Here is a 20,071-nt window from a genome sequence, read left to right on the forward strand (position 1 = left end):
TTCATTCAACAGATATTTATTGAAAGCAAACTATGTTCAGGGCGACCAAGTTCCTTCCACATGCCAGCCCCGTGTTAAGCCTCCTCCAGAATGTGAGAGGATTCCCTTTGTGTAGAAGCAGTGCCCTTACTATCCCCCTGAGGCAGGAGGCCTTCATTCAGAGCAGCTTGGGAGGCCATGCCTGTCCCCTGATTCCCAGTCTTGGAGGTGCAGCAGGGAGTGGCAGTGCCAGGCTCTGGGTGAGCATGGGGTGGGATCTTAGGGACCCTTTCTGTCTCTGGACGACCCTTCCCAATGCCTCTCAGGGAGGCGTGCAGGGACTGGGGCACGGGATGGAGGAGCGGGGGCTGGCGGGGTGGAGACCTGGGAGAGGAGAGGGAGACAGCCCGAGGAGCAAACTATGGAACCGGAGGCCGGGGTGCACGTGCGCTGTGGCGTCAGGGCTTGGTGGGGAAGAGCAAGCAGGTGAGCTGCCGGCTGCCGCTGTGTCTGTCCACGAGCGGTAGGGGGCGCTGCAGGTAGTGCTGGACCATGGCGGCCACGGAGGAGAAGAGCTGGACGGGCAAGCAGGGCATCAGTGAGCCTCATGCAGGGAGAAACTTCCTGAGGGAGCTGGGGGGCTCTGGCGAGGGAGCTTGTTGACATTTTTCTAAATATTTTCCTTCCTGTTTGCCCCATGAAGCCCCACTGCATTTTGCTGCCCAATTCCAGGCCTTTCCTGTGATGGCGCCCGTGCGCATGTTGTTGGCCGGACTCCTATTTCCCAGGCCAGATGAAATAACTTTGAGGCCTCTGCCCGGGTCCTTCCGTGTGGGGAGCTGAGTGGTGACTGTCTCTAGTTTGCAGCCTAGCAAGTGCTGGGTGCAAAGTTGAGTCCTTGGTACAGACATGAATCTGGACTACCTGGGCCCTGCCCTCCTCCCAGCTGGGTTCATACAAATGCCCCCACCTGGGCCCCATGCAGACCGGGCTCTTCACGAGGGGGTGTCTCCCCCAGAGCAGACTGGGCCTCTTCTCAAAGTGCTGGCTTCTGGGAAGGAGTTCTGGGCGCTGGCCACTGAGATTTCCACCCACTCCAGAAAAAGGCAAAAATGGGGGGCCTTCCCCAGGGCAGTGTTCCCGGCTGGGCCCAGGGGCTGCTCTGCTGTGTCTTGCCCTTCAGCCCCTACCTCTTCCAGTACCCACCTCCTCGTGGTTCCTGCCTTCCTGGCCCAGGGCGTAGTGGCGCCCGCCATCCAGCCGGCGGATGGGAATGTTGAAGACCCGGCCGTGGAGAAGTACTGCCAGGGTGAAGGGCTGAGAACCACGAGGGCCTGAGCTGGGGCGCACGGTGTAGGCCCCGTCCTGGGGAGGAGAGCCCATCGTCAACCTCACCTTCCAGCTATAGCCCTGACTCCGACCCCTGCCTGGCTGCTCCTGCCGGCTCAGCCAGCCTCAGTCCCTGGGCAGAAACGGTTTCCCAAGAAGGCGCAGGGGGCCTGAGGTGCCCCACCTTTTGGCGTCGGAGCAGGGCACTCTCAACAGCATGGCGGTCACAGTTCCCTGAGTACCAAGGCTGGCCCAGCAGATCGCCTTCCTGTACATACACACACAGCGGCTCAGCGATGTGCCAGGGCACCGGATCGGGGGTGGGAAGCAGAGAACCCCCAGGTTGCAGTTATTCGTGCTCACGGCCACTCGAGCAGAACAAAGATGTGTCCGCGCCTGGAGCTGCACACACGTGTTCAGTGGTGGACACCCACCCGAGAGGGCTTCTGGGTAGGGACTCGGGCTCTGCTCCCATGGGCCTCCCCCACCAGCCCTCTCCCAGCCCCTCCTCACCTCAGCAGCTGAGGCATTCTGGGTGGCAGCTACAGAGCAAAGAGAGGCTATCCTTCCTGCCGGAAGAAGCAGCTTATAGCCCTGGGGCTGAGAGGGGATTAGGCCAAGGAGGCTTGGGGCCCAGCTGGGAAGGTTGGGGAGGTCACAGAGGGCGTGCAAAGGCCTGAAGCCCAAAGCGGGACACCCAGTGCTTCACTCCCCCGCCCCAGGCTCTGGTAGGACCCACCGGCCAGGCCACGCGTGACCTCCAAGTGAGTGATTTTAAGGTACAGGTTGGGAGCTTCCTGATTTGGTGCAGGTCCTGGAGAATGCCCAGGGGGTCCTCTGAGACCTGCTCTCCGCTGGAGTCAGAGCTGCAGGGACCCCCTCAGTGAAGCGGGGTGCGGGGGGCTGGGAGGCAGTCTGAGGCCAGCAGGGGAGGCCCTGCCGGAGGGCTTGGGTTCATGCTGACAATGGCGGTACTCACCTTTAGAGGTGGCATTCGACGCTCCCTGGCACACAGGATGCTGGGTCAGAAGAGCTTGGCCCTGCAGGCCTGCTCCTTTGGGCCGGAAGTCCTACCCTGAGCCTCCCTCTCTCCCTCCCAGCTCAGCTCACCACCAGCCCAAACCCCCAGCCTCTTACATTCTGAGCTTCCTGGGGGGCTGTGGTGGGCCTGTGGGGAGCGAATTGGGGAACAGAGCTCAGGGGCTTTACCTCCTTCAAAAGAAAAAGTCCAGTGACCCGATCCTGGAGATCCCAGGGTCAGGGCTGGGAAGCCTGGGTAGGCCCTTCAGGCCCCCAGCACACACCTGCGGCACTCACCTGGGCCCCACTGATGTCCTTGGTAGAGGGACTGGGGGCCTCAGGACTTGGCAGCTCAGAGTCTGAGGCAAGGCCGGGACTAAAACAGAGAGGGCAGGCTGAGCTGAGCACCAAGCGGGGAAATCCGGGTGACCGGGGCGGGGCAGGGGACAGCTTCTCTGCAGCCTGACTTTTGGGGAGCCCTTCCAACCAGGCAGAGCGCTGTCCTGGCTGCAACAGCTGGGAAGCCTCCCCCCCCACCCCAAGCCCTTGCTCTAAGGGGGTCCCCTCCTTGGCAGGCACTGTGTGGGGCAGCCCGGACCAGAGGCGTCCATGTGGGTGTCTGAAGGCAGATGTGTGATGGTAGGGGTGCTGAGAGAGGACAAGGGCAGGAGATGGAGCCAGGAGACTGCATCGTGCTGCCTGTGGGCAGCAGAGGGCCTCAGGGCAGGATGGGGCGGGGCGGACGGAGGGAGGGAGGGGTTCACCTGGACTGGGCTCACAATCTAGGTAAATGTCCTCCTCGGGCTTCTTTGCTGGGCCCGGCACCTAGGGTAGGAAGGGGCGTATGGGACCCAGGGTTTGACCAGTGAGTGGGAAGGAGGACGAAGCCATCACTTGGGGGAGCTACTGGCACCTCACCCCCCACCCCCACCGCGCCGCCCACAAGGTGGACCTGGAATGATTGAAAAATGCTCCTTTGCCCGGAAGGGGGAGCCCATGAGCACCTCCCCCGTCCTGTGCTCAGAGAGAGTGAGCACCCAAGGGGAGCTCTGGGCGAGGCCCTCCCCAGAAGGACACTGGCGGACGCCCTGCCAGGGCCTGTGGCAGAGGGGGAGAGGCTCGGCTCCGGGCCTTTTCCCTGGATTTAGGGATATTTCCTGGCCCTCCCAGCTCACCCATCACCACCACCACCAACAACAACAACTTCCTAGCCAGAATCCTAGAGTGAGGGGCCACTCACCGCCCGGTCTGGTGCACCCAGCTCTGGGAGGAAAAGGAGAGACCCACCAGCCAGCAGCAGCAGGGAGAAAGAAATTCAGTGAAACTTAGGCTGGAAGAGTGGTGTATCCTTGGAACTTCTCTGAGGGGATCCTTAGAGCCAGCTGTGAAGTCCCAGGAGAAAGCCATCCTCACCCCCGATCGCCTTACTTCACACCCCCGGGGTGCCCCCCGCCTGACCCAGAGACCTCAGCAGGTGCAGAAGGGGCCCCGGAGTCAGGGACTCCGTGACCTCAGGCAAAGCATTACGTGTCTGGGGCCTCAGTCTCCTCCCCAACTGCCTGCCTCGGGGTGGGGGGTGGGGATTGGCAGGTAAAAATGCGGAACAGCTGTGGCGGATGCAGCGACCGGACAAAGCATGAGATCAATGTAAGGCCAGCTCAACTTTCCCCCGGCCCCGACCTCATGGAGGTCAGGATTCCCCTTCTCGGGGTGGGGAGTAGGTGGGCCTCGGAAGGAGAGAGGACATCCCCATTACCTCGCCTCCCAAAGGGCCAGCTCTGCTTTGTGGCCTCCGGCGGGCTCCACGCTGCCTTGGGCTGTGGGCACAACGCGGTGGCGTGAGGGAAAATCGGGTGGGGGGCTATGGAGGGGAGCTGCGGCATTGGGAGGGCAAGGCTGGCCGGGTGGGAGGCAAAGGGACTACGTATATCTGTGCAGCTTGAAAAACACTACAACACAAGCGTTAATGTGCAAAGGAGGCGGCTCTCCTCTTTGCCTCTATTCTGTGGCTCTTTCTTTGGTGTGAATGTCTCCCAGTTTTACCTTTTATTCCAATAAAATATATGATGAAAGTGGTAGCTCTCAAAGCCCACAAACGGGATCCTGGCGGGGGTGAGAGCTGGCCGCGACTGGCAGCTGAGTGAGGGATTTCTTCCCTCTGTAGGCAGGGAGGGCTGCACAGGCTTTAGGGTCCGGGAGCGGCAGCGGAGCTTCAACCGCCCCTCACCCCCACCCCACCCCCGCTCCCCTCTCCCGGCTCAGGCGAGAAAGGTGAGTCTTTGGTGATGCTGATGGGGAGGGTGCAAGGACCAGGCCAGGCAGGTGGGAGGAGCGACTGTTAACGGGGCTCTGGCTTCTGACGCAGCTAATTTTTCAGGGGCCTCTTGAATGCAGACGTGGGGGAATCTTGCAAATGAGATGCCTCTTAGATTTACTCACTGGGAAATGGTAGCCTGGGGTGGGGCAGGTGGGGAGGCTGTTCATCATCTCGGGCTGGGGCTGCAGTGGCGGTGGTGACACGGGAGGGCCCGGGGCCAGAGTGATCTGGAAAAGACCCCTGAGCATTGTGACCCGGTGGGCTCCTCCCACGTAGGTTCCAAATTTCTTCCTGCCCCCCACCCAGCCTCTGTTCCCTCCTCCCTCCCTCACTCCCCTCTGTGCTCTCTGGCTTCCCGACAGCCCCGTCTCCATGGCAACTGGAGGCGGCCAGCTTCCCTGCCCCCACCTGGCCGAGCCTGGGAGCTGTCGGGGTGGGATGCCAGCAGCTGCCGGGGCTCTCCTGGCATCCCTACCCTTGCTCCGAGCTGTGCTAGAATCTCAGAGGGGGAACGCCAGGCCCCTGGGACCCTGTCAGGCCTCCTGCTTTCCCACTGTTGCCTTGGTTACACTGCCCCTCCAGGCTCCTCTCCCCTTCCCACTCATCCTCCTTCCCTTCTCCCCTCCCTCCCTCCCTCCCTCCCTCCCTTCCTCCATCCCTCTCTCTCTGCCCAGCCAAGAGGCCTCAGTGACTGCCAGCTGAGGCCTCCCCTCGCTGCCCCAGGCCAGACAGAGGGAGACGAGGCAAGGCCTGGGCCCTCTTCCCTTGTGGGGACCCTCCCATCCTTGACCACCCGACCTCCCTGCCTCAACTTCCCAGCCCTCACCCAAGTACAAAGAGTCCTCCTGAGTGCCAGGAAGGCGGGCGGGGGCTGGGTGGCGGAGCAGAGCCTCACAGGGGGACAGCTCATATTTATCCTCCTCTTCTTCCTCCTCCTCCTGGGCTTCTGGGAAGGGATGCTGAGCACAGGGAGGACGAAAGAGATGCAGGAGCCGTGGTGGCCGCTGCCTCCCCCCACCCCCACCCCGGCTCCGCAGCTGAACTTACCCTGCGTCTCCAGGTCCCTGGGGCAGACAGAGGAGATGGGCAGGGGTCATCTTTTCTCCAAGCAGGGGAGTCTGGATGGGAGACTGGTGAGACTGTCCTCATCTCCTCGTGGCCCAGTCCCTCTCTAGCACAATGACTTACTCTCTCTCCAAAATATAATAACCCATCTGCACGCTTACAGTGGCCTCAAAGGAACCATTCATGATGGGCCTTTCCAACACTGCAGCAAGGCCAGTGAGGCGTTTTGGAGATAAGGGGGTCTCACAGCCTGTTCCACCTATGCCAGTCCCCTACCCCATGCATCCCTAATTCTGACCGAGACAGGTGGAAGAGCTAGGCCCCAGTGACTTAGCAGCACCGGACTATAATGGGCAGGAGGTATCCAGAGTCCTCAGGGGAGACTCGACTCGCAGGGGCTCCTACGCATCTGGGGGTTGGTCACTTACCTGCACATCTTGGGGGTGGAAGGTGTGGCCCCAACCTGCAATCAGAGTCCAGTCAGCTCTGCCCAAGGGGCCCTGTGTTTGTGTCAGCCAGACCATGCACGATCCTGGGACATTCACATCCATGACGGTATGAATGGCATCCCCTGGAGTTGTGTGACGGCAGCCTGGGACCAGGGCAGCAGGAGGAAGAGTCTGGGGGCAGAGCTAGTGCCTGTGGGAAGCTGGCAGTGGGGGAGCCCTAGTGTTCCCAGGGGGTGGAGGTGCATGAATAGTCTCACTGGGCATGGAGGGCCCAGGCAGAACCAGCACCGCTCTAAGGATGCCTGTGCCCAGGAAAGGGACATCGAGGTGGAAACGAGAGGAGGGCAGAGGAAAGAGAGGAGCCCAAGGACTCACCTGGCCTTGCTCCTGCTGAGCTTGTCCTGGAAAGAGTCAGGGAGGAGAATAAGGGGGTGGTCAGTTCATGTGGGATGTCTCTCCCTGCCCGGAGTCCTGGGCCCCAGGGGTGGGCAGGTCTGTGCACCTGGAGCTGCCCCCAGAACCAAGTCTCACCATGGCCAAGGTAAAGGAGCTATGCCTCCCCAGGGTCCAGGTTCTGCCACAAATGGCCTGGGGACAGGGGCCCTATTGTTCCCATCATTTGCATCGTGCAAGCACCAGGAAGGTGGGCCTGCTGTGGCCTCCAGCCCCAGACCAACTTCGTCCATGCCACTCCCCGGGCCCAGCCCTAGCTCCCCCACCACTGCATCCCACAGCTGCATCTCCTGCCCCCTGCCCCAAGGGAGGAAGAGCTTCCTCCTCAATGCCCAGGCCCGCAAGGCTGGGCCAAGGGCCCAAAAGCTTCCTGGTCAATGTGGCCTCCTCCCAGAGACTCAGACTCTACTCAGGATGAGCCAGACCAAGCCCTTTCCCAGTTCACAGAAGACAGGGTATTAATGGCAGATCCAATTAAAAACAGGAGACCATCCCTGCAGACACTTTTCTTAAATCCTTTGTGCCTGCTGTCATTTGCTGGTGAGTGACGATCAATGATCAAGATGGAGGTTAGTGAAAAGCTCAGAAATACACACTTATATTGAGTTTGACAGCTTCCTTTCTTGGTGGATGTAGTTATTCATTCAGTAGGTAGTCATTGAACATCCACTATACACCAGGCACTGTTCCAGGTGCCGAAGGTGCTGTAGGAAAGTTAAACAGGCAGGCATTACACATGAATTTCCTCACTGGATCCTCACAATAGCTTCATGATGCAGGTCCTAATTTTATCCCTGCTTTGCAGACGAGGAGAATGAATGTATTAGTCAGCTCAGGCTGCCAACACAGAGTACCACAGGCTGGGTGGCTTAAACAACAGAAATTTATTTTCTCACTGCTCTGGAGGCTAGAAGTCCAAAATCAAGGTGCTGTCAGGGCTGGTTTCTGGCGAGAGCTCTCTTGCTGGCTTGCAGATGGTCAGCTTCTTGCTGTGTCCTCATATGGCCTTTCTTCTGTGCATGCAGGGAGAGAGAGAATTCTGGAGAGAGAGAGATTTCTGATCTCTTCTAATAAGGTCACCAGTCCTATTGAATCAGGGCCCCACCCTTATGACTTCATTTAACCTTAATTACCTTCTTAAAGGCCCCATCTCCAAATATAGTCACACTGGGGGCTAGGGCTTCAACATATGAATTTGGAGGGAGACACAATTCAGTCCAGAGCACTGAGACTCTGAGAAATGGAGTGACTTTCCCAAGGTCATACAATTAGTAAGTGTTGGAGGTGGAATTCAAGCCAAGGTTTGCACAACCCACAGCCTGTGCACTAACCACTGAGCTTCCTGTACCTCATCTAGGATTGGGTCCTGACCCTCCTTTCCTGTGATGGAATTAGAAACATCAGTAATCACTGGTTTCCTTAGGGAGCCCATAACTTCCCGGTGCTCTGTTACCCGAGTGAATTTTGGAACTCTGACTTCTGAGACGTGTTGAGGCAAAAAGAAAGGGCAGGGCCTGGTGTCTGACTCTGTTTAGACCAGGGAATGAGGGAACACAGAAGAGGATCATGAATATAAGATCCTTCTAGGACACTGTAACTTTCCTGTGGTTATCATTTTGGTGATGTCCTGGCTGTTGGCACAAAGGAAGAATGAAGGCCAAGAACTTGTGTCTTTGGAGGCCATGGGGCTGGGGGAACTGGGGAGAGGGTCCAGGGTTGGAGCTGGCCACAGTCTTCAAAGGCCACATGATTCCTGAGACCTGCAGGCAAACGGACACTTAAGAAGCTATGAACTCAGCCATAAAAAAAAAAAGAAAGAATGTCATTTACAGCAACGAGGATGGACCTAGAGATTATCATACTAAGTGAAGTAAGTCAGCCAGAGAAAGACAAATATCATATAATGTCACTTATATGTGGAATCTAAAAAATAGTACAAATTGGGAGTTCCCTGGCGGCCTAGTGGTTAGGATTCCGGGCTTTCACTGCTGTGGCCTGGGTTCAATCGTGGCATGGCCAAAAACAGAAACAGAAAAAAATCTTTAAATAAATAAATAAAACTTAAAAATAATATAAATGGGGCTTCCCTGGTGGCGCAGTGGTTGGGAATCTGCCTGCCAATGCAGGGGACGTGGGTTTGTGCCCCGGTCCAGGAAGATCCCACATGCTGTGGAGCAGCTGGGCCCGTAAGCCATGGCCACTGATCCTGCGCGTCCGGAGCCTGTGCTCCGCAACGGGAGAGGCCACAACAGTGAGAGTACAAATGAACTTATTTACAAAACAGAAACAGAGTCACAGACATAGAAAACAAACTTATGATTACCAAAAGGGAAAGAGGGGAGAGGGATAAATTGGGAGTATGGGATTAACATATACACACTACCATATATAAGAGAAACAACAAGGATTTACTGTATAGCACAAGGAACTATATTCAATATCTTGTAATAAATTATAATGGAAAAGAATCCCCTAAAAACTATATATACATACATGCACACACATATATATGGCCAAATCACTTTGCTGTACACCTGAAACTAACACAATATTGTAAATCAACTATATTTCAATAAAAAAGAAGCTATGGGGACTTCTCTGGTGGCAAAGTGGTTAAGAATCCACCTGCCAATGCAGGGAACACAGGTTCGAGTCCTGGTCCAGGAAGATCCCACATGCCACGGAGAAGCTAAGCCCGTGCGCCACAGCTACTGAGCCCGCGTGTCACAACTACTGAAGCCCGCGCGCCTAGAGCCCATGCTCCGCAACAAGAGAAGCCACTGCAATGAGAAGCCTGCGCACCGCAACGAAGAGTAGCCCCCACTCACAGCAACTAGAGAAAGACCGCGAACAGCAACGAAGACCCAAAACAGCCAAAAATAAATAAATTTATTTTTTTAAAAAAAGAAGAAGCTATGAAAAGTCATTGGGGTGGCTTAAGGGGGGCCCATTTGGTGTCATGGGAAAAACTGTGCAAAGAAAAACAAAGAATCCAGGCTTGAAGTCAGGGACAAGCATCTCCTCCCGACCTCCACTCCGCAGCTGACCTTTGTTCCACATTTGGGCCATAAGGCAGGGGGCAACTTCCCTCACCAAGAGGACCTGCTGTCAAAGTCAGCAAGATGCTCTAGACACCACCCCGCTGCAAACTCCAAACTGAGTGGGTTTCCCAGTCCAGACTGCCCTTGCCACAGCTACCTCCTCCTTCTGTTCAGGGCTTTGCATAGGCAAATGCCAGGGCCTGGGTGAGGGAAAGAGCCCCATGCAGAGGGTGGAATCCATGCCTTCTGGGTGGGGGCACTGGCCTGGGCAGATGAGGGAGAAGGGGATGGAAGGAGGCTGCCTCACAGCTTTGTGTCACCGCAGCCAGCCCTGTAGCACCGTGCTTCCTGCTGATGGCACAGGCAGATTTGGACAACCTCTTTCTCCATCTTTGGCACAGGACTGTTTTCTGTACAATCATAGCTATTCCCTCGGGATGAATTCCTAGAAATGGAATTACTGGAAACTCACATTTCAAAGGTTCCATTGCCCCATTGTCTGGCAGCACCTGAGTGCCAGTTTTATGGTCCTTCCATAGCACACAGTGATTCTCCACATTTTCCAGATCTCAGCTGCTGATCTCCAGTAAGAACAGGCCATCGTTTTCAGGCCCAACATAGTCTAAACCCACCCTAAGAAAACAAACAGCTCTCTAGAGCAGTGTTCCCCCACTTGCATGATCACAAGAATCAACTGGAGGGCTTGTTAAAAGTCTTAGACTCCCAGACCCTCCCTGAGAGCTTAAGAACGGGATGTTCCAGGAGGGAAGTGGGAATCTATATTACTGTAAACAAGCATCCTAGATCAATCTTATGATCAGTCAAGTTTGAGAAACGCTGCTCTAAGGGAAACGTTCTGAGAAGATGTGACTCCTAGGACATCTTTAGAATCACACTCAGCCTTTAGCTCATGGGGAACATGGGGGTGGCCAGCAGAGAAGAAACAGGACACAGACCCTACCCTCCAGGGGACCCTCCGAGTGATGGAGAGGCCCCAGGAGACATTCAATCTCTCTGTGCTGCAGTCTCCCCCTGTGTAAGTGGGGGTGGGAACAAGGCACTCCCTGTGATGGAGGCGCTTCTGTTGAATGAGATGAAACACATGAAACACACAGCACATGTGCGGTAAATATCAGCTCTTCCTGAGTAGGTGGTGCCACCGTCCATGGAGTTGTTGCCAGCAGACAGGGAAGGTGGCCAAGGCTGGCAGGGGTCCCCGGTGTGAGCGACATGGGAAGCATTGTGAACAGGAGGGGGTGATTTCTGAGGACCTGGTGGAGGACAGGTAAGCAGGCTGTGGCCAGAGGTCTCAGAGGTGAGAGAGTGCAGGCTGCGGAGCAGGGGAAGCTGAGGTGTGGTGGCTGGACCCCTAGAGGCTGAAGGTCTGCCATTCCCACTGGCTGTGGATCACTTCCTGTGTTTGGGGCCACTTCCACCGTATGAATCCTTGCCTCCATTCACAGAAGCCAGATGAGGCCTTCCCAGCCTCTCTTACGGCTGGGGTGCAGGCATTCTGCCTGTCAGATGCCCCCATGCTGGGCTTTGTATCCAAAGCAGGCACCAAGAGGCATCCACCCGGGACTTCCCTCGTAGCGCAGTGGTTAAGAATCCGCCTACCAATGCAGGGGACAGGGTTCGATCCCTGGTCCGGGAAGATCCCACATGCTGCAGAGCAAATAAGCCCGTGCGCCACAACTACTGAGCCTGCATGCCACAACTACTGCGCCTAGAGCACGTGCTCCGCAACAAGGGAAGCCACCGCAATGAGAAGCCCACGCACCATAACAAAGAGTGGCCCCTGCTCGCCACAACTAGAGAAAGCCCGTGCGTAGCAACGAAGACCCAAAGCAGCCAAAAATTAAATAAAATAAAATAAATACATTTATCTAAAAAAAAAGATGAAGAGACTCTGTCTCTTATTAAAAAAAAAAAAAAAAGAGGCATCCACCCTAGGGAGGAGGTGACAGCTATATCCTGTTTCCAGAGGCCAGGGAGGCTGAGATCCCAAGGGGTACCACCCAGGGCCAGGATCAATAGTGTTGGCCCAGAGGTGCCTCCACTAGGCCAGCTTGGCTATGGCCTTTGAGACATTGTTCCTGGCTGGTTCTCTGGTTCTCCTGGAGATGTGGTGAGCTACAGAATATTTTTAATAAATTATTTTCCAGCCTAAACTAGCTAAGGTTGGTTTCTCTTTCAGTGAAGAAATCTAACTTAGGGACACAGCATCAGTGGGATCACCACATGGATACCAAGAAGCCCAAACTGTGAGGCGAGGTACAGGTGTCTCATGGGAAAGTGGGGCCAGGTAGAAATGAGTATCATAGCTTTACATTTCTATACTCTTGGGCCTTTTATATGACAAGCATTAATTAATTTTATAATTTAAAAATATCAGTCAGTACAGATTAAAAGATAAAAAGAAGGAAAGAAGAGAAAGAAGGAGGGATGACCTGGATTTCAACCATGAGGAAGCACCAAGAGAAGGACAGCCTAGGAGAAGGTAGGGCCCTGGGAGTGGGGGTCAGGGCCAAGGGGAGTTCCGGGGTGTGGGGCTGGGGCCACCACAGGACAGCCAGGTCCCCTAAGCCAGGGAAGTAGGGGGAAAAGTGGGGAAATAAAAAAAGAAGCATGCTGTTAAGACAAAGATTCTTCTCCGGGGAGAATGGGAATCCATCGGGGCAAGTGGCAGGGGTGGGGTAGAAAGAGGGAAGGAGAACTTTCTGACCATGAGTTAGGGCCTCAGAGGATGGGGAGGGGAGAGCAGGTCCTGTGAGGGGTGAGGGAGAATGAATGAGTCCTCAGGCTATTTTGACCTGAGCAAGTAGTCAAGTTAGAGGCCCAAGAAGCTCCTAGGGAGGGGCCTGAGGCCAACTGAACTGTCTGTGATTGGGTTAAATTTAATGTCGGGGACCATCTTGAAGGAAGGTGGTTGAGAGGAGGGAGAGAAGGGGTCCTCCAGTGCTCAGAAGCGGAGGGCAATGTTGGGGCTGCTTTAGCACAAGCTGGCAGAGGTCCCTTCTCCTCCCCCCCCCGCCGCTGCCCTCCCAGGCCTGCTGACTCAGCTTACTCTGGTGGCAGCTGTGACACGCGACAGAGGGCTGAAGCATGGACGACACACAGACCAGCCTCCTAAGAGGGGTCTCTGGCCCCTGTCCCCCACTGGTGCACGATCATGGATTGCTGCAGCTTCAGAGGTTTGTGACAGACTCTCCTTCCATCTCTCTGAAAGTAGATACAGAACTTGGTGTGTGGTTTGTGTTTTTCTGGGGGGCAGTGCACGAGATTTCTACAGATTCGCCAAGGGTTAGGGTCGGGGCTGAGGCTGGTTTTCCCTGGCCTCTAGGGTAAAGTGCACAAGCCGGCACTGCCCTGGTCCCCTCTGCCCCTGCTGGGGTGCTCCGTCTCTGTCCCACACACCCTGCCCTTCCCTGTTCGGGAACTTGCTCACAACAGGTTCGTTCATGATGTAGCTCTGCCTGGAATCCTTGCGTGGCCCTCCCCACCATGGCTCCTTGAATGGAGACAAAGGCTTCTTGTTGCCTGGTAAGATCAGCCCTACCTACCTCTCCAGCCCCAGCCCTTCCATTTTCTCCCCACAGACTCACTCACGCTCACCTTCTCTCTGTGGTTCCACCATGACTAGGCCCAGTTGGCCCATTCTGCACTCTGCTGACTTAAGGAAATTTCAGGTGGAAGGAATTTAGATATTTATTGTCCTTACAGAATATGACAGAGAGAAAGCACTCTTAAGTATAGCAAAACACGGAAATTCCCTGGTGGTCCAGTGGTTAGGACTCTGCACGCTCACTGCTGAGGGCCTGGGTTCAATCCCTGGTCGGGGAACTAAAATCCTGCAAGCCACATGGTACAGCCAAAAAAAAAGAGAAAAGTATAGCAAAACACAGTAAAAAAAAAAAAAAAAAAAGAGAGAGAAGAAAAGAAAGAACAAAGGAGTCTCTTATAGTATGTTATACTTTAAGAATTTTAACCAACCCCCACAAAGCCCACTCTCGTGGACTCTGCAACTGGCAATCTTCACAGATGGTGCGAGCACCTTGTGCCCCCCAGACCCCAGCCCTCTCCCTCCACCTCAACTCCTTACCTTGCAGATCACCAGAGCTCCTTTAGGTGTCTTTAAACTTGATGCATTAGCCCACTGCTGAGATTCTGCCCTTAGGAGAACCCAACAGATGTCCCAGTAGCAGGAAGCCTGGGTAAGATGGGGGCAGGATGGCTGCGAACACTTATAATAGTACCTGGCTCTGTTCATCTCTTTCTAGTCTCAAACAGTCTCCTTACCTGGGGGCTGTGCACTTGCCTTTCTTCTGCAGGAACACTCCCGCCCCTTGCCTTCCTCTTCCTTCAGGCCACAGCTGAAGTCACCCTCAGCAGGGGTCCCAGACCACGGCAGTCTGTCCCCGACACACTCTCTGGGCTCCCACCGTAATTAAATCTATGGGTACATATCAGGGCTAGACTGTGGACTCCCACTCAGCTGTAAGAGCTCTCAATGGGTAGCAACTGTGTCTGTCCAGTTCACTGCCAAATCCCAAGTGCCCGGCCCACAGCTTGGCACAGAGCAGGCTCTCAAAAAATATTTGCTGTAGCTGCACTCATTCTTCACCGCCTGCTCAAAGACACCACCTCCCGCCAAACAGCCTCCGTCTCCCCTCTGAAAGGCCCATGGCTTGCTCCTAACCCCCGTGCCTAGGCTGAGCAGTGTCCTGAGGCCCTTTCCCTGTTTATCTGCTTCTCTAAATGCAAATGGTTACCAAGGACTCTTCTCTGGGTACCTTTGACCCTGCCCTCACTCTACTGGATCCTTTCCTCTATTTACCTTAATGAGTGGAGTGGGGGGCATCTATTCTTCCCCCCCACTCTCCCTGCACTCCACCCCACCCCCCCCGCCCCCGCCTTGGCCAGATGTAGTATGGCCCTGCTTAGCCTTCTTCCTTCTTCAGCTCATATCCGGAGAGCCAGGCATCTCCTGTTGCCGTTGCTTCCTTGTTCCCTTCTCTCAGGACTGATGAGCAGAAAGAGTATGGACAACTGGCCTGCCTTCTACCCTCCCCCTAGGAGAGACCTGGCGCTGCCACTCACGGATGTGTCTGCATCTGCACATCCTTCCTTGATAGGTGTGGAGAGCCCTGAGATCACCCTCCCCACCTTTACCAACGGAAAAGCTGAGACCAGAGTGGAGATGGATGCTGGGCCTTGGGCCAGAGCCATCTAATTATGTACACAAGACCAAAGTCCTCAGTGCCTCCCACCCCATCGTCCCGGCTGCTCTACGGACCTGAGCGGTTGTTCCACCGCAAAGGGCGGCCCCTGGTGGTGAGAAGAAGCGTGGTGGCCTGTCCCTCACCCCCTAGACTGGCTGCCAGAGGAAAGGGTGTGGCCTGCAGGACCACCACCAAGGGCTTCATCCAGTTGTCGGTGCAAGAAAAAATCAGCAGAAATCTGTGAAGTCCTACACAAATGAAAGATTAGAAAAATATGTACAAACAGTATTCAAAACCTTAAAGATAACTTCAACTATAATTCCACTATAGGTGGAAGGTGTTACTAAAACAATGAATTTGTTTATGGTTTTTAAATGCCAGTTTAAACAAACTTTTACTGAAAGCATTTGTGCGCTAAGGCTCTCTCTCCCCAAATGGGAATCTTGCTGTTGCCTCAGGATGTGTAACCAGTATAGGTGCAGGTACTTTCAAGTATAGAATATGTATGTTCCTGAGTCGCTCCCAAGGCCCTGAGGGGGAAAGAACCCAACTTTTGGGGCACCTTACCCTTAGACACATTTTCTGTCATGACTTCATAACACTGCCCTGTTACTTTAACTGCACCCTGCTGGCTGGATCTTCAGGAAGCAGGGATAGGCATTAAATGGCTTTGGCATATCCTTGGGCAAGTCACACAGGCTCTTACTGATTCAAGAGTCTGGTGCTAAATCCTGGAATGCAGGAGAGAATGGGCTCTTATAAAGACTGCACCGATGGGGCAAGGGCTGTCTCCAAGTTTCTATGGTAACTATCTCTCATCTCTAGGGGCAGAGGGGCTACTTAACAAAAAGCTGGTTGTCTAGTTACTGAACCCAGGTTTGGCTGCTCCCTATTCAGAAGCCAATAATTTGAGAGGCAAGTGTCAGTGGAAAGGAAAGGTGCTTTAACCAGAAGAGTGGGCAATCTGGGGAGAAAGTAGACTCGTGTCCAGAGACCAACTCCAAAGATTCTGCTCAGTCATGACAGTTTTTAAAGGGAAAAATGAGGGGGAAGAATCTCAGTGAATCATCGAGGCAGGAGGTTGGGTTCTGCATCATTCTCCACTGAGTGCAGACTGGCTGACTCTTCAGGTGTAATCTTGCCTGTGTGATCTGCCTGCAGGATTGCTAAGGGGGCAATTGCGGAGAGAGAGCTAGTCATTTTTTAACTGCTTAATTCTTTATTCTTCTTTTTATCTAGGAAAAGACTCAACAGGTTAGAGCATAAGTCAGGAGTTAGTTTCAATTGCTTAGTGAACTCACTCCTGTAATTAGGTTCTTTTAAGGAACAGAAATGGGCAAACAGGAAAGGGGCAAAAATGCTTTCAGTCTTTTTTTTTTAATTTTAATTTAATATTGGAGTATAGTTGATTAACAATGTTGTATTAATTTCAGGTACAGCAAAGTGATTCAGTTATACATACACATGTATCTGTTCCTTTTCAAATTCTTTTCCTATTTAGATTATTACAGACTATAGAGCAGAGTTCCCTGTGCTCTACAGTAGGTCCTTGTTGGTTATCTATTTTATATATACCAGAGATGAACAGAGCCAGGTACTATTATGTACATGTCAATCCCAATCTCCCAATCTATCCCCCCAACCCTTCCCCACTGTTTTCAGTCTTAACAGAAATACTTGGAAAACCAAGCCTTTGAGAACTTCCCAGGCAGCAATGGACATGCTTAGAGACCACCTAACCAGTACATATGACCCCTACTCCAGTTACCAAAGGGAATCTGGGCGTTCTACTTTGAATATCCTTTCTAGAGTTGTTTCTAATTTTTCCAAGATTAAATTTAGGAGTATGTCTAGGAAGCAGCTGGTCTCCACCCAACTACAGAAGAATAAACTCTCACTGACATTACAGGGTCGTGGCTATACCGTCATAAACTAAGTATTTTCCTATCTACCTTGATGATCAGGGTCACAGCAGTATATGGCCAGATCAGAAAGTGTAAACTCTGAAAATGGGGTTGGAGACAGAAAGTCCGATGTGTTGCTGGCCACTGTGGTGTCACTGCTCCTGATACAGGTGTAACCTGAATCCTCACTTGGGAGCCAGAAATCAGCTGAGAAGAGGCTTCAGGAGAGAGACTGCCCTGGCCCCGGAAGGTGGGTGAAGTGGGGCCTCAGCACTGCTCATCCCACCAGACAGGCTGGACCCTTGAGCTCCTGACTGGCACTGAAGGGTTTGGGTAAGTCCCTGCTGTAGTGTCTCAGTGGATACTTACGCGACCCGGGAAGTTAGGACAAGAGTCCTGGCGCTTGACGCTGAGGTGTGAGCACTTTGAGAGCCAGCATACTGAATGAGAGTGCCCTGGTTATTACTTCCGGTCGGCGCCTCATTGTTATCTGGCTCTGCCATATAAAGCTGATGCCTGGGCGCAGGGCGCTGAGAGCGGTCACACAGCGTGGACCGAACATCCTGACCTATACCCCAGAACTCGAAGGACCCTGGCCTTCCCTGGGCTTCTCCAGGAGACCTGCAGGCCACACAGAGACCCCAACAGGCTTAGTCCTGCCTCAAGGTCCGGGCTGCTCCTCGCTCCAGGAAAAGGGAGTTCGCTCCAGGCGTTGGAGGAGAGGGTCAAGGAGGCAGACTCTGCGTCCCTCCAAGGCAGCTGGCCCAAGCGTCCACCGGCCATCCCCTTCCCCGGCAGTCCCAGCCTGGTAGGGAGGGCGGGGCTCTGGATCGCTGAGAAGTGTTCGGGCCGGCGACCCCACGGTGGAGCGGTGTGTGCGGGGGCGGGGAGCCAGGCTGCGGGGAGAGAAGGGCCCTCTTCCCCACAGCAGGGGAGCCCACACCCCGCACCGGTAAGCCCACCTCGCTAGACGCTGACTTCCGGTCGTGAGCGCCACCCTCCCCGAAGCCCCGCCCCGCCCCCACTGCCTGCTGGGATCTGTAGTTCGTGGGGGAGGGACCAACGCGGCCGGTGCGCGCGTTTGTGTCTGTGTGTTTGTGTGTCTGTGAGTGTGTTTCGAGGTCCGCTGTGGCGTCTCTGTCCTCCTGATCTCTCCCCCGAGGACCCACTGGTCCCGGGCTTGGCGCAGGGATCGCAGGCCACCGCTCCCGAGGTCCCGCCCCGCGGCCCACTCTTGCCGGGATTTGTAGTTCGGGCCTGGGTGGGGCCGCAGGTCGGGGGTCCCACCTGGGCCCGGCGTGGTACCATCTTTATTCCTGCTTTTTCCCGCGTGCCCTGGTTCTGGACAGTAGATATGGCGCGGTGTCGCAACTCCAGCCGAGCTCCCCCTGGCCCTTCCCCCGGTCCGCCGCCCCCGCGATGTATATGCCGGCGCCTGGAGGACAAGACGCTAGATGCTAAACTGAGGCACGAAGGTGGGCGCGCTCTGGCCGGGTAGGAAGGTAGGGAAAGCCAGAGTGAGGACTTGGCCTGGGAGGCCCAGCCCAGGCCTGCTGGGCAAGGCTGGACTAGGCGACAGTCCAGGGCCCTTTCAGTTCTTAAGAGTCTGCGATCAATGGTGTCTCAAAATGATGACCAGACCCGCCCAGGACTGGCTGGACACATTGGAGGTGATTACCCTATAGAGCTGACAGATAACATTTTTGTCAAATTTAGCAACCCTACAGAAGGAGGCCAGGGAGGGAAAAGGACTCTTCTGACCACGAAAACCAAGAAATGGAGCGACACTGGCCCACGGGTTTGCTTTGAGGATCAAGTTGGGGGGTAGGGGCTGTGTGTGGAGGGGGTGTTTTGTAAACTGTAAAGCCCCGGGCATGGGTGAGGTGTTATCTGAACTCTGAAGCACTGGAGAAAAGGTGCTGGGCCTTCAGGAGCCACACTTTAAAGGAGAAGTTACACTTACTGTAGTTAAGTAAGATGTCCCATTAGGAGAAGCTGGGTCGTAGGTACGGGGAACCTCTCTATACAATTTTTTTAAGTGGGATGCAAATGGGTCGAGCCAGGACTTAACCATTTATAGGTTACAGAGCCCTTTCATTTGTTGACAGCCTTATTGAATGTGCAATTCAGTGTTTTTAAATATATTCTCAGTTGTGCAATTGTCACCACAAACGAATTTGAGAACATTTTCATCATCCCCAAAAGAAACTTGTACTGATTAGCAGTCACCCCCTAAAGTCCTCATCCCCTCGGACCCTAGGCAACCACTAATCTACATCCTGTTTCTACAGATTTGCCTATTCTGGACATTTCACATAAATGAAATCATATATGTGGTCTTTTGTGTCTGGCTTCTTTCACTTAGCGTGGTATTTTAAAAATTCAGGTTGTAGCATGTATCAGTACTCTGTACTACTTTTTTTTTTTTTTTTTTGCGGTACGCGGGCCTCTCACCGCTGTGGCCTCTCCCGTCGCGGAGCACAGGCTCCGGACGCGCAGGCCCAGCGGCCATGGCCCACGGGCCCAGCCGCTCCGCGGCATGTGGGATCTTCCCGGACCGGGGCACGAACCCATGTCCCCTGCTTCGGCAGGCGGACTCTCAACCACTGCGCCACCAGGGAAGCCCTGTACTATTTTTATAAATAAAACTTTTTTTTTTTAAATTTTAAATCCCAGTATCTAGAGGATGAGCAGGGGTAGCCCCTTATGTATGAAGGACTCAGAGCTGGCACTAGCATTCAACGCCGAGAGCAGGATGGGTCTTGGGAGAGGAGGCGGGAGAGCAGTGATGTGCAGTGATAGTTGGGAGGGGAGGCCGGGGGTCCTACCACCTGGCTCTGCATTTACTAAGGGAGTCCCGGAGCACGTTATTTTGACCCCACTTGGCCTCCATTTTCTCATCTGTAAAATAAGGATAATAAGAGGATTTACTTTAGAGGGCAAATGGGAGGATCAAATGAGAAAATCATATGAAGGACAGTGCCTGGCATATAGTGCCAACGCTCAAGAGTGTTATCTCTTATCATGAACTTACAACGGCGTGAGCACCCAATGTGACCCTGGCCTTGAGGGGGTAAACCTGTCCTCTCGTGTCCTCCCTGGGGACCAGTCCCTCCTGCCCCAGTCACTCGGTACCCTCCCCGCCACCACAATGCTCCACCAGAGCTTCTCCTGGCCCGCTCATTCATGCTGTACTGGACAGTCCTATTTTCCCAACAGGTCACCAAGGAATTCTGGGGTGTCACCATCCAGGACGCCTCTGAGCACCCAGCAGTGATTGAAAAGAAACTTT

At 54.4% G+C, this 20,071-nt stretch overlaps 2 protein-coding genes across 24 annotated transcripts in view; one reads left to right on the forward strand and one right to left on the reverse strand.

Moving 5' to 3' along the window:
- On the reverse strand, positions 1–17,784 carry SH2D6 (SH2 domain containing 6). 23 transcript variants are annotated; one of them, XM_089922881.1, is made up of 20 exons: positions 17,149–17,775; positions 14,950–15,123; positions 13,953–14,106; positions 13,756–13,863; positions 12,721–13,504; positions 6,535–8,372; positions 6,139–6,302; positions 5,693–5,763; positions 5,472–5,604; positions 4,768–4,872; positions 4,085–4,145; positions 3,569–3,591; positions 2,613–3,153; positions 2,446–2,476; positions 2,288–2,312; positions 2,048–2,122; positions 1,822–1,850; positions 1,493–1,576; positions 1,186–1,344; positions 1–554 (listed from the first exon to the last, which is right to left on the reverse strand). In XM_089922881.1, exons 7-20 carry the CDS (start codon positions 6,259–6,261, stop codon positions 302–304), a joined length of 1,713 nt encoding a protein of 570 aa, XP_089779007.1. In that variant the 5' UTR covers positions 6,262–6,302; positions 6,535–8,372; positions 12,721–13,504; positions 13,756–13,863; positions 13,953–14,106; positions 14,950–15,123; positions 17,149–17,775; the 3' UTR covers positions 1–301. The 23 variants fall into 23 exon arrangements, 19 of the variants coding, with proteins under 19 accessions (XP_089779007.1, XP_089779009.1, XP_089779015.1 ...); XM_089922883.1 differs by having other exon boundaries at positions 6,535–7,316; positions 7,509–8,372; positions 13,756–14,106; XM_089922889.1 differs by having other exon boundaries at positions 6,139–6,173; positions 6,535–6,560; positions 7,209–8,372; positions 13,756–14,106.
- The window catches only part of CAPG (capping actin protein, gelsolin like), a 20,941-nt gene continuing 17,858 nt past the window's right edge, over positions 16,989–20,071 (forward strand). Inside the window, exon 1 of the mRNA XM_089922906.1 lies at positions 16,989–17,112. The gene's annotated coding sequence lies outside the window, so the exon portion shown is untranslated. The remainder of the gene's footprint in view (positions 17,113–20,071) is intronic.

This window comes from Delphinapterus leucas, chromosome 13 (assembly GCF_059928025.1).
Source record: "Delphinapterus leucas isolate spDelLeu-1000000601 "Yukka" chromosome 13, BTC_Dleu_Yukka2, whole genome shotgun sequence".
Taxonomy (NCBI): domain Eukaryota; kingdom Metazoa; phylum Chordata; class Mammalia; order Artiodactyla; family Monodontidae; genus Delphinapterus; species Delphinapterus leucas.